Source organism: Amblyraja radiata, chromosome 11, assembly GCF_010909765.2.
Source record: "Amblyraja radiata isolate CabotCenter1 chromosome 11, sAmbRad1.1.pri, whole genome shotgun sequence".
NCBI classification, from domain to species: domain Eukaryota; kingdom Metazoa; phylum Chordata; class Chondrichthyes; order Rajiformes; family Rajidae; genus Amblyraja; species Amblyraja radiata.
In genome coordinates, this window is record NC_045966.1 from 4310298 (window position 1) to 4322790 (window position 12493).

At 48.1% G+C, this 12493-nt stretch overlaps 1 protein-coding gene across 5 annotated transcripts in view; it reads left to right on the top strand.

Annotated features, from left to right (window-relative positions):
• The window catches only part of tenm2 (teneurin transmembrane protein 2), a 1259968-nt gene that overhangs the window by 1148425 nt on the left and 99050 nt on the right, over nt 1-12493 (top strand). For all 5 annotated transcript variants that reach the window (XM_033029203.1, XM_033029204.1, XM_033029205.1 and 2 more), the window contains 2 exons: nt 5825-6025; nt 7370-7555. In XM_033029203.1, the coding sequence (XP_032885094.1) occupies nt 5825-6025; nt 7370-7555 (387 nt within the window). The remainder of the gene's footprint in view (nt 1-5824; nt 6026-7369; nt 7556-12493) is intronic.

The following is a 12493-nucleotide window of genomic DNA, read 5'->3' on the forward strand; positions in this document are numbered from 1 at the left end:
AGAGTATTCCACAGACTCACAACACTCTGTGTGAAAAAGTGTTTCCTCGTCTCCGTTCTAAATGGCTTACCCCTTATTCTTAAACTGTGGCCCCTGGTTCTGGACTCCCCCAACATGGGGAACATGTTTCCTGCCTCTAGCGTGTCCAAACCCTTAAATGTCCTCATTCTTCAGGAAACGGGGATTCCCCTCCTCCACCATAGATGAGACTCGCACCAGGGTCTCTTCCATACCCCGCAACACTGCTCTCTCTCCCCATCCCCGCACTCGCAACAAGGGCAGAGTCCCCCTTGTCCTCACCTTTCACCTCACCAGCCGTCACATACACCAAGTAATCCTACGTCATTTCCGCCACCTCCAACGTGACCCCACCACTCGCCACATCTTCCCATCTCCCCCTATGTCTGCCTTCCGCAAAGACCGCTCCCTCCGCAACTCCCTTGTCAATTCTTCCCTTCCCTCCCGCACCACCCCCTCCCCGGGCACTTTCCGTTGCAACCGCAAGAAATGCAATACCTGTCCCTTCACCTCCCCCCTCGACTCCATTCAAGGACCCAAGCAGTCGTTCCACGTGCGACAAAGGTTCACCTGTATCTCCTCCAACCTCATCTACTGCATCCGCTGCTCTAGATGTCAGCTGATCTACATCGGTGAGACCAAGCGTAGGTTGGGCGATCGTTTCGCCGAACACCTCCGCTCAGTCCGCAAGAACCTACCTGACCTCCCGGTGGCTCAGCACTTCAACTCCCCCTCCCATTCCCAATCCGACCTCTCTGTCCTGGGTCTCCTCCATTGCCAGAGTGAGCAACACCGGAAATTGGAGGAACAGCACCTCATATTCCGCATGGGGAGCCTGCATCCGGAGGGCATGAACATTGAATTCTCCCAATTTTGTTAGCCCTTGCTGTCTCCTCCCCTTCCTTAACCCTCTAGCTGTCTCCTCCCATCCCCCGGCCCTCGGGCTCCTCCTCCTCCCTTTTTCCTTCCTTCTCACCGCCACCCCCTATCAGTCTGAAGAAGGGTTTCGGCCCGAAACGTCGCCTATTTCCTTCGCTCCATAGATGCTGCTGCACCCGCTGAGTTTCTCCAGCATTTTTGCGTACCTTAATAATCTTATATGTTTCAATGCGATGCCCTCTCATCCTAAACTCCAGTGTACAAGCCCAGCCTCTCCATTCTCTCCATGAGAGAATGATGTCCTCTCCATGATTAGAAAGAATCAAATTAGAACAAAGAAGAAATAAAATTGCTTATCTGCTCCGAGTCCTTTTTGATTTTCTCATTTACCTAATTGATGTTGAGCATTTGAACCTTTGTCTCGAATGTGTGAGGAATTAACACTGACCTGTGCTGAGCTCAGCTAAAACAAATCACTAATTGGTTTCCAGATTTAACTGGATGGTCTTTCTTTGAAAGATGAAGTAATTTAATTAAGTGGGACACATTTATCTCCAATTTTAATTTGATCTTTTTCCTTTCGTTGCTTCCTGCATTTAGCACTAAAAGGGCCTGTCCCACTTACGTGATTTTGCCCAGTTCTCTTGTCACGATCTCAGTCTCCTAACTTGGCCCACCCCCACATAAGAATGTTTATTACCCAATATCCTTTGAGATATCATTTTAAGCCTTTAGTCCTCCCTTCTTTGCACCATTCTCATTTATCTGAGCTCAAAACATCAGCTCCTGGACCATTTACCATTCAGCCCCATTATTGCTGCTAACCCATTAGATTGGGGAGGGGCCCAACAAACAAGAGTGCTGGAGTAATTCAGCGGGTCAGGCAGCATCTGTGGAGAACATGGATAGGTGATGTTTCACAGAGTGCTGGAGTAACTCAGCGGGTCAGGCAGCATCTGTGGAGAACGTGGATAGGTGACGTTTCACAGAGTGCTGGAGTAACTCAGCGGGTCAGGCAGCATCTGTGGAGAACATGGATAGGTGACGTTTCGGGTCGGGATCCTTCTTCAGGTTGATGCATTGTAGCACCACCACAGATAGATTCCCCTATGTTCATCAGAAAGTAAGTAAGTAAATTTATTGATCAATTATTCACATACAAGGAATTTGCCTTGGTGCTCCGCCCACAAGCAACAACATGACACACAGTGACAGTTACGAATGACTCAGAAAACACTAAACATTAATAATAATAAAACATTAATGATAAAACACCATTGATCAGGCATGTGAACCAACAAAATACCAGATCAAAGGGAGGCTACAGATTTTTGGCTGTTAAGTAGTGCAACTACTCGTGGATAAAAACTGTTTTTATGTATGGCTGCGGCAGCTTTGACAGTCGCCTTCCAGAGGGAAGGTGACTCCAGAGCTGCTTACATTCAAATGGTTGGGGATTAGTTTAGTTTGGTTTAGAGATACAGCACTGAAACTGGCCCTTCGGCCCACCGAGTCCGTGCCGACCAGCGATGCCCGCACATTAACACTACCCTACACACACTGAGGACAATTTTACATTCATACAATTACACCAAGCCAATTAACCTACAAATCCTTTACGTCTTTGGAGTGTGGGAGGAAACCGAAGGTCTCGGAGAAAACCCACGCAGGTCACGGGGAGAACGTACAAACTCCGTACAGACAGCGCCCGTAGTTAGATTCGAACCCGGGTCTGTGACGCCGTGAGGCGGCAACTCTACAGCTGTGACGCCCCACGATAGGATATCAATGGAAAGCAAATGCTGATTAAAACATATTTTTAATTCTCAGGCAATAATTTCCCTCTAATCAAGATATAACGAGTTGTAATAAGCTTCTAATTGACCTCACGACATGCTAATTATGACAAATCAGCTTGTATGTGTATCATTTAATACTCTAAAAGTTGACATACTTGATTATCATCACTTGAATGGAAAAATTACATTTTACTGGCTGCTTGTTGTGGTGCTTGTGTTTTGTTTTATAAATATGTATAACATTTGTCTTTCATAGAGTAATGAGGTCAGGTGAGGATGAGGGAACATCAGGGTAGGTATTGGCCATGCTAAAGAGTCATACAGTGGAGATGGAGGCCCTTCGGCCCAACTCATCTGACATGATGCCCCATTTAAGCTGGGCCCATTTGCTCGTTTTTTACGATACGAAACGCAACAATACGATAGAACTTTATTTAACCCAGGAGAGAAATTGATCTGCCCTCTAAATCTTAGATAGACACAGAGTGCTGGAGTAACTCAGCGGGTCAGGCAGCATCTGTGGAGAACCTGGATAGGCGACATTTCACTGAGTGCTGGAGTAACTCAGCGGGTCAGGCAGTATTTCTGGAGAAAACGAATAGGTGACGTTTCAGGTCCAAACCCTTCTAAGCACTTCGGGCAGTCACAGTGGCACAGCGGTAGAGTTGTTGCCTTACAGCGAATGCGGCGCCGGAGACCTGGGTTCGATCCCGATTACTGCCGCTGTCTGTATGGAGTTTGTACGTTCTCCCCGTGACCTGCGTGGGTTTTCTCCGAGATCTTCGGTTTCCTCCCACACTTCAAAGACGTACAGGTTTGTAGGCGAATTGGCTTGCTAAATGTCAAAATTGTCCCTAGTGGGTGTAGGATAGTGTTAATGTGTGGGGATCGCTGGTCGGCGTGGAGCCTGAGACCAGGGTTCAATCCTGACCACGGGCGCTGTCTGTACGGAGTTTGAACGTTCTCCCCGTGACCTGCGTGGGTTTTCCCCGGATGCTCCGGTTTCCTCCCGCACTCCAAAGACGTGCGGGTTTGTAGGTTAATTGCCTTCTGTAAATTGTCCCTAGTGTGTGTAGGATAGTGTTAGTCGCTGGTCGGTGCGGACTCGGTGGGCCGAGGAGGGGCCTGTTTCCGCGCTGTATCTCTAAACTAAACTAACATATAATTGCTTAAGAAGGAACTGCAGATGCTGGAAAATCGAAGGTTCACAAAAATGCTGGAGAAACTCAGCGGGTGCAGCAGCATCTATGGAGCGAAGGAAATAGGCAACGTTTCGGCCCGAAACGTTGCCTATTTCCTTCCGGGTTTCGGCCCGAAACGTTGCCTATTTCCTTCGCTCCATAGATGCTACTGCACTAGCTGAGTTTCTCCAGCATTTTTGGCTACCTAAAATATAATTGCTACTTGTACTCCACAACATTGGAAAAATGCTATTTTTTTCCATCATAATGATGCTGGGAGAAATTCCAACAGCAGATAATATAAAAAAAGCATGTTTATTCTTGCATAGTGACATTTGAAATGTTGGTATCTACAAAGCACTTCATGCTGTTGAAGATGAGATGTCAGAAGTAATAGCTATTTGCTGACAAAAGATTGTGGATAATCACTGAAAACAAGCTCTGCTGCGCCAAGCAACCATCCTCGCACTATATTTTGACATGTGTGAATTACTTTGCTTCTGATCTGAATGTTATCTTCAAGAGGCCTTGGCAACAGGCCTTTCTTTACCAGAGTTATTCCTTACCGAAGGTAGACACAAAATGCTGGAGGAACTCAGCGGGACAGGCAGCATCTCTGGAGAGAAGGAATGGGCGACGTTTCGGGTCGAGACCCTTCTTCAGACTGATGCCATAGAGGGAGTACAGAGAAGGTTCACCAGACTGATTCCTGGGTTGTCAGGACTTTCATATGAAGAAAGACTGGATAGACTCGGCTTGTACTCGCTAGAATTTAGAAGATTGAGGGGGGATCTTATAGAAACTTACAAAATTCTTAAGGGGTTGGACAGGCTAGATGCAGGAAGATTGTTCCCGATGTTGGGGAAGTCCAGGACAAGGGGTCACAGTTTAAGGATAAGGGGGAAATCCTTTAGGACCGAGATGAGAAAAACATTTTTCGCACAGAGAGTGGTGAATCTGTGGAATTCTCTGCCACAGAAGGTAGTTGAGGCCACAGTTCATTGGCTATATTTAAGAGGGAGTTAGATGTGGCCCTTGTGGCTAAAGGGATCAGGGGGTATGGAGAGAAGGCAGGTACGGGATACTGAGTTGGATGATCAGCCATGATCATATTGAATGGCGGTGCAGGCTCGAAGGGCCGAATGGCCTACTCCTGCACCTATTTTCTTTGTTTCTATGAGGGGACAGGACAGAGATAGAATGTAGTCGGAGACAGTAGGACTAGTGGGAGAACTGGGAAGGGGAGGGGAAGGAGGGATAAAGCAGGGACAACCTGAAGTTAGAGAAGTCAATGTTTATACCACTGGGGTGTAAACTACCCAAGCGAAATATGAGGTGCTGCTCCTCTAATTTGCGCTGGGCCTCACTCTGGCCATGGAGGAGGCCCAGGACAGTAATAGTCCTGTCCCACGGTACGAGTTCATTCCAAGAGCTCTCCCGAGTTTAAAAAAAATTAAACTCGTGGTAAGCACGGAGAATGAACGTAGCGGGTACGTCGGAGCTCGGCGACGTCTCTTAGCGGCTCGTAACGCTAACGGCAGGTACTCGGGAAGACTCGCTAACGGCAGGTAAGCACGGGAAGACTCGTGAAGATTTTTCAACATGTTGAAAAATGTCCACGAGAGCCCCGAGTACCGACGAGTGGCCATTACCGTAAATCTCCGAGTTCGAATCAGGGCAAACTCGGGAGAGCTCTTGGAATGAACTCGTACCGTGGGACAGGGGTTTTAGGTCAGATTGGGAATGGGAGGGGGAGTTGATGCGCTGGGCCAGCGGGGAGATCAGGTAGGTTAAGACGGATTGAGCGGAGGTGTTCGGCGAAACGATCGCCGAGCCTAGCGCTTGGTCTCGCCGATGTAGAGAAGTTGACACCTGGAACAGCGGATGAGACGGGTCCTTGATTATCACAGCTGGCTGACGCTGCGTGGCTCTGTTGATGTCTTCCAGTGGATTGCTTGGATCCGACGTGCTCAAGTCACGGAGTGTGTGCCCATGGGGACTGTCACTGCAACCCAGGCTGGGGAGGATTAAACTGTGAGATTCCTCGCGCCCAGTGCCCGGACCAGTGCACGGGGCACGGCACTTACATCCCGGAAACTGGCCTCTGCCGCTGTGACCCCGACTGGATTGGCCCAGACTGTTCAGTCGGTGAGTAACACAACTCCGCTCTTTCTTTGCATGTAATCAATAAAAGATTCAACGACACTTTATGTTTCAGAAAGAACTGCAGATGCTGGAAATATCGAAGGTAGACAAAAAATGCTGGAGAAACTCAGCGGGTGAGGCAGCATCTGTGGTGCGAAGGAATAGGTGATGTTTCCGGTCGAGACCCTTCTTCAGACGTCACCTATTCCTTCGCTCCATAGATGCTGCCTCACCCGCTGAGTTTCTCCAGCATTTTTGTCTACCAATGATACTAAATAAAGCATGCCTGATTACATGCACCTCGCTGCAGTGAAATTCACTCATATTACCTACAATCTGGTGCAATCATGTGGAAGTGTGGAATTCTCTGTCTCAAACGGCGTGGAGGCCAGTTCTCTGGATGCTTTCAAGAGAGAGCTAGATAGGGCTCTTAATAGCCTAGAAGGCCGCATGGGGCCATAAGGCTGCAGGTTCCCCACCCCTGAGGTAGATAGTAGCTCAGGACTGCTCTCTGGTTGTTGGTAGGATGGTTCAGATGGCTAACGGAATCAAGGGATATGGGGAGAAAGCAAGAACGGGGTACTGATTTTGGATGATCAGCGTAAGTTCACAAGGTTAATTCCCGGGATGGCGGGACTGTCATACGCTGAGAGAATGGAGCAGCTGGGCTTGTATACTCTGGAGTTTAGAAGGATGATAGGGGATCTTATTGAAACACATAAGATTATTAAGGGTTTGGACACGCAAGAGGCAGGAAACATGTTCCCGATGTTGGTGGAGTCCAGAACCTGGGGCCACAGTTTAAGAATAATGGGTAAGCCATTTAGAACAGAGACGAGGAAACACTTTTTCACACAGAGAGTTGTGAGTCTGTGGAATTCTCTGCCTCGGAAGGCAGTGGAGGCCGGTTCTCTGGATACTTTCAAGAGAGAGCTAGATAGGGCTCTTGAAGATAGCGGAGTCAGGGGATATGGGGAGAAGGCAGGAACGGGGTGTTGATTGTGGATGATCAGCCATGATCACATTGAATGGCGGTGCTGGCTCGAAAGGGTCCAATGGCCTACTCCTGTACCTATTGTCTATTGGTTGAGAGGAAATTATGCCTTCTATCTATGAGGTCTCCTGCAGCTTGTAGGGGGCTCCACACTATCAGATATCCTCAGATAGTTAAAAAAGATCAGGCATGATCACATTGAATGGCGGTGCTGGCTCGAAGAGGCCGAATGGCCTACTCCTGCACCTATTGTCTATTGTGTATTGCCTAAGTACATTCAAGGGCAGGGCAGAGCCGATGTTTCTATGCACCGTTAGACCGTGGTGTGACGGGTCATTATCTTCTCCCTCCAGAGGTCTGCTCGGTGGATTGCGGCACGCACGGAGTCTGCATCTCGGGGATCTGCCGCTGTGAGGAAGGTTGGACGGGGCTGGCCTGCGACCAGCGGGTCTGTCACCCTCGCTGCGCCGAGCACGGGAGCTGCAAGGATGGAAAATGTGAATGCCGCGAGGGCTGGAACGGAGAACACTGCACCATAGGTAAGGACGCATGCCTGATTATTCCATGTGTAGTCAAGTCACTTATATTTCTAGAGCACATTTAAAAAACAACTCTCGTTGACCAAAGTGCTTTACATTGGTGGAGGTACTAACATAGAAACATAGAAAATAGGTGCAGGAGTAGGCCATTCGGCCCTTCGAGCCTGCACCGCCATTCAATATGATCATGGCTGATCAGCCAACTCAGTATCCTGTACCTGCCTTCTCTCCATACCCCCTGATCCCTTTAGCCACAAGGGCCACATCTAACTCCCTCTTAAATATAGCCAATGAACTGGCCTCAACTACCTTCTGTGGCAGAGAATTCCAGAGATTCACCACTCTCTGTGTGAAAAATGGTCCTAAAAGATTTCCCCCTTATCCTTAAACTGTGACCCCTTGTTCTAGACTTCCCCAACATCGGGAACAATCTTCCTGCATCTAACCTGTCCAACCCCTTAAGAATTTTGTAAGTTTCTATAAGATCCCCCCACAATCTCCTAAATTCTAGCGAGTACAAGCCTAGTCTATCCAGTCTTTCTTCATATGAAAGTCCTGCCATCCCAGGAATTAGTCTGGTGAACCTTCTCTGTACTCCCTCTATGGCAATAATGTCCTTCCTCAGATTTGGAGACCAAAACTGTATGCAATACTCCAGGTATGATCTCACCAAGATCCTGTACAACTGCAGTAGAACCTCCCTGCTCCTATACTCAAATCCTTTTGCTATGAATGCTAACATACCATTCGCTTTCTTCACTGCCTGCTGCACCTGCATGCCTACTTTCAATGACTGGTGTACCATGACACCCAGGTCTCGTTGCATCTCCCCTTTTCCTAATCGGCCACCATTTAGATAATAGTCTGCCTTCCTGTTTTTGCCACCAAAGTGGATAACCTCACATTTATCCACATTATACTGCATCTGCCATGCGTTTGCCCACTCACCCAGCCTATCCAAGTCACCTTGCAGCCTCCTAGCATCCTCCTCACAGCTAACACTGCCCCCCAGCTTAGTGTCATCCGCAAACTTAGAGATGTTGCATTCAATTCACTCGTCCAAATAATTAATATATATTGTAAATAGCTGAGGTCCCAGCACTGAGCCTTGCGGTACCCCACTAGTCACTGCCTGCCATTGTGAAAAGGACCCGTTTACTCCTACTCTTTGCTTCCTGTTTGCCAGCCAGTTCTCTATCCACATCAATACTGAACCACCAATACCGTGTGCTTTAAGTTTGTATACTAATCTCTTATGTGGGACCTTGTCAAAAGCCTTCTGAAAGTCCAGATATAACACATCCACTGGTTCTCCCTTATCCACTCTACTAGTTACATCCTCGAAAAATTCTATAAGATTCGTCAGACATGATTTACCTTTCGTAAATCCATGCTGACTTTGTCCAATAATTTCACCACTTTCCAAATGTGCTGCTATCCCATCTTTAATAACTGATTCTAGCAGTTTCCCCACTACCGACGTTAGACTAACTGGTCTGTAATTCCCCGTTTTCTCTCTCCCTCCCTTCTTAAAAAATGGGGTTACATTAGCTACCGTCCAATCCTCAGGAACTACTCCCGAATCTAAAGAGTTTTGAAAAATTATCACTAATGCATCCACTATTTCTGGAGCTACTTCCTTAAGTACTCTGGGATGCAGCCTATCTGGCCCTGGGGATTTATCGGCCTTTAATCCATTCAATTTACCTACCACTTCCCGGCTAACCTGGATTTCACTCAGTTCCTCCATCTCCTTTGACCCGCGGTCCCCTGCTATTTCCGGCAAATTATTTATGTCTTCCTTAGTGAAGACGGAACCAAAGTAGTTATTCAATTGCTCCGCCATATCCTTGTTCCCCATGATCAACTCACCTGTTTCTGACTGCAAGGGACCTACATTTGTTTTAACTAATCTCTTTCTCTTCACATATCTATAAAATCTTTTGCAGTCAGTTTTTATGTTCCCTGCCAGTTTTCTTTCATAATCTATTTTCCCTTTCCTAATTAAGCCCTTTGTCCTCCTCTGCTGGTGTCTGAATTTCTCCCAGTCCTCTGGTAGGCAGCCCTCTGGTACCTTCTGTGGCAGAGAATTCCAGAGATTCACCACTCTCTGTGTGAAAAATGTTTTTTTGCATCTCGGTCCTACAAGATTTCCCCCTTATCCTTAAACTGTGACCCCTTGTTCTGGACTTCCCCAACATCGGGAACAATCTTCCTGCATCGAGCCTGTCCAACCCCTTAAGAATTTTGTAAGTTTCTATAAGATCCCCCCTCAATCTTCTAAAGGGAGTCAGGGGATATGGGGAGAAGGCAGGAATGGGGTACTGATTGGGGATGGCCAGCCATGATCACATTGAATGGCGGTGCTGGCCTAATCCTGCACTTATTGTCTATTGTCTATTGAAACACCTATTCCTTTACTCCAGAGATGCTGCCGGACCCGCTGAGTTACTGCAGCCTTTTTGTGCCTATCTTCTTTACAAGATAAGGGCACATTAAGCCTCTCAAGGTCTGTCGAGGTCTGTGGTCCTTGTTTGGAAGTTTTTCGTAGACTAGCGCATCTGAGGGTAAAGCAAACAGTTCCTCCAGACCTCTGCGCTCCGCTTTAATCAAAGCCAGTCGTATATATAAGTGGGCTCCAGAGCTGGCAGCTGCTTTTTACACATTATAATGACATTTCTTTCAGACTGAAGACACCTCAGTGATTTGCCACGATTGTGGTCACAGTTGTATCTAAGGAGGGTTTCTCAGATGAGAATGAGTGTTGGACAGTTACTGGTGCAGGTGGCAATTTGTAACAGCAGGGCCCGCGATGGAAGTTTTATCAAAGACTTCATTGGTTCAAAGTGGCGGTGGCCATGATCATTACGGTGAAGTGGGACCGTGTGGGGGGGGGGTTAAATGCCAACAAAGAACCCCAAAAGGCCAGCGTCATTATAATCTCTCCTTTCATTCCCTCCGCGATGGATCGCTTGTCAAATTGGCAGCCTGGGCAGGAACCGTGGTGGGAAAATGAGTGGCAGAAGCGTTGAAAGATGGAAGAGAGATTATACCTTCGCGTGAAGAGCCGTCTAGCTCAAACAGATTCCAATAAGGGCGGCATCATGTTGGCGCAGCGGTAGAGTTGCTGCCTTGTGGGCCTGTCCCACTTACGCGACTTTTTCGGCGACTGCCGGCACCCGTCACAGGTCGCCGAAAATGTTCAACATGTTGAAAATCCAGCGGTGACCAGAAAGACGCTACGACTCTTTGGGCGACTGAGGAGACGACTCACGACCGTACAGGCGACATGTCGCGGGGTGAAGGCTATACGGTCATGACTAGTCGCCCAAAGAGTCGTACCTTGTTCTGGTCGCTGCAGGATTTTCAACATGTTGAACATTTTCGGAGACCTGCTGCGACTATGACGGGTGCCGGCAAGTCGCCGAAAAAGTTGCTTAAGTGGGACAGGCCCATTACAGTGCCATAGGGTGTAGCTTTAAAATGAAGGAGGCAAATTTTAGGAGATGTGTGGGGCAAGTTTTTTTTTTACACAGAAGGTGGTGAGTGCCTGGAATGCACTGCCAAGGGTGGTGGTGGAGGCTGACATGATAGTGGTGTTTAAAAGGCTTTTAGTTAGACACATGGATATGCAGAGAATGGAGGATTATGGATCATGTACACACAGAGGAGGTTATTTAACTTGGCACATACTCAGTACCGACATTATGGGCCAAAGAGGCTGCTCCTGTGCTGTTCTATGTTCCAGGTTCAATACCAGTTTATTCCTTTCGTGCTGGTAAATAGGCAGTCAAAATTAAAGGGCGCAACGGCAGAGTTGCTGCCTTAAGGGCCTGGCCCACTTGGGCGTCATTTGCACGTCACGCAGGTGGCGCGCGAAGTTTTGTACATCCCAAAATCCTGGGGCGCCGCGCGCGACCGCGCATCACTGCCTACGCCACCACGTGTCACCGCGCACCATGCGCGCGTCACGACGTGGACATAACGCGTAGGTGATGTTGCGTCATGATGCGTAAATGACATGCAAATAACGCGCAAGTGGGACAGGCCCTTTACAACGCCAGAGACCCGGGTTCGTTCCGGACTTTGGGTGCTGTTTGTACGGAGTTTGCACGTTCTCCCTGTGGCCGGGTGGGTTTTCTCCGGGTGCTCCGGTTTTCTCCCATACTCCAAAGACGTGCCGCTTTGTAGGTTATTTAGCTTCTGTAAATTGTCCCTGGTGTGTGTAGGATGGAACTGGTGTACAGGTGATAGTTGGTCAGTGGGCCGAAGGGCCTGTTTCCATGCTGTATCTCTTGAGTCTAAAGTCTAAAGTTCATATTACTGATGAGCAAATCATTAAATTCTTTCATAAACTACCTCCCCCTCTTAATCTTGTGTCTCGAAACAAAACTAAACGGAACACCTTTGCCAAGAGAGGAACAGTGGAGAATCTGCAGATCTGCACACTGAACTTGAGCAGAAGGGCAAGATGAAAAGCTAAACAGTGAAGGGAGGAGAAGCATGAGAGCTAGCTGCGAGGTAGAGCTTCGACGATGAGAGTCAGGGCTGATCTTCAACCAGATGCCAAATATAGACAGAAAGAGCTGGAGTAACTCAGCGGGACGGGAGCATCTCTGGAGAGAAGGAATGGGCGACGTTTCGGGTCAAGACCCTTTTCCAGACTTGGGCCTTGAGGCCTTGCCACAAAACCTCACCCATTCATTCTCTCCAGAGATGCTGCCTGCCCCACTGAGATACTCCAGCATTGATGTGTCTATCTTCGGTTTAAACCAGCATCTGCAGTTCCTTTGCACACATCAAGTAAATGCTGCCTGGATCCACCGACACGCTCCTGTTTGCGTTCCCTCTGTCAGCCTTCACTTGAACATGCCACACGTTGCTAAACTGGAAAGAAAAAAAGTTTAAGAAGGAACTGCAGATGCTGGAAAATCGAAG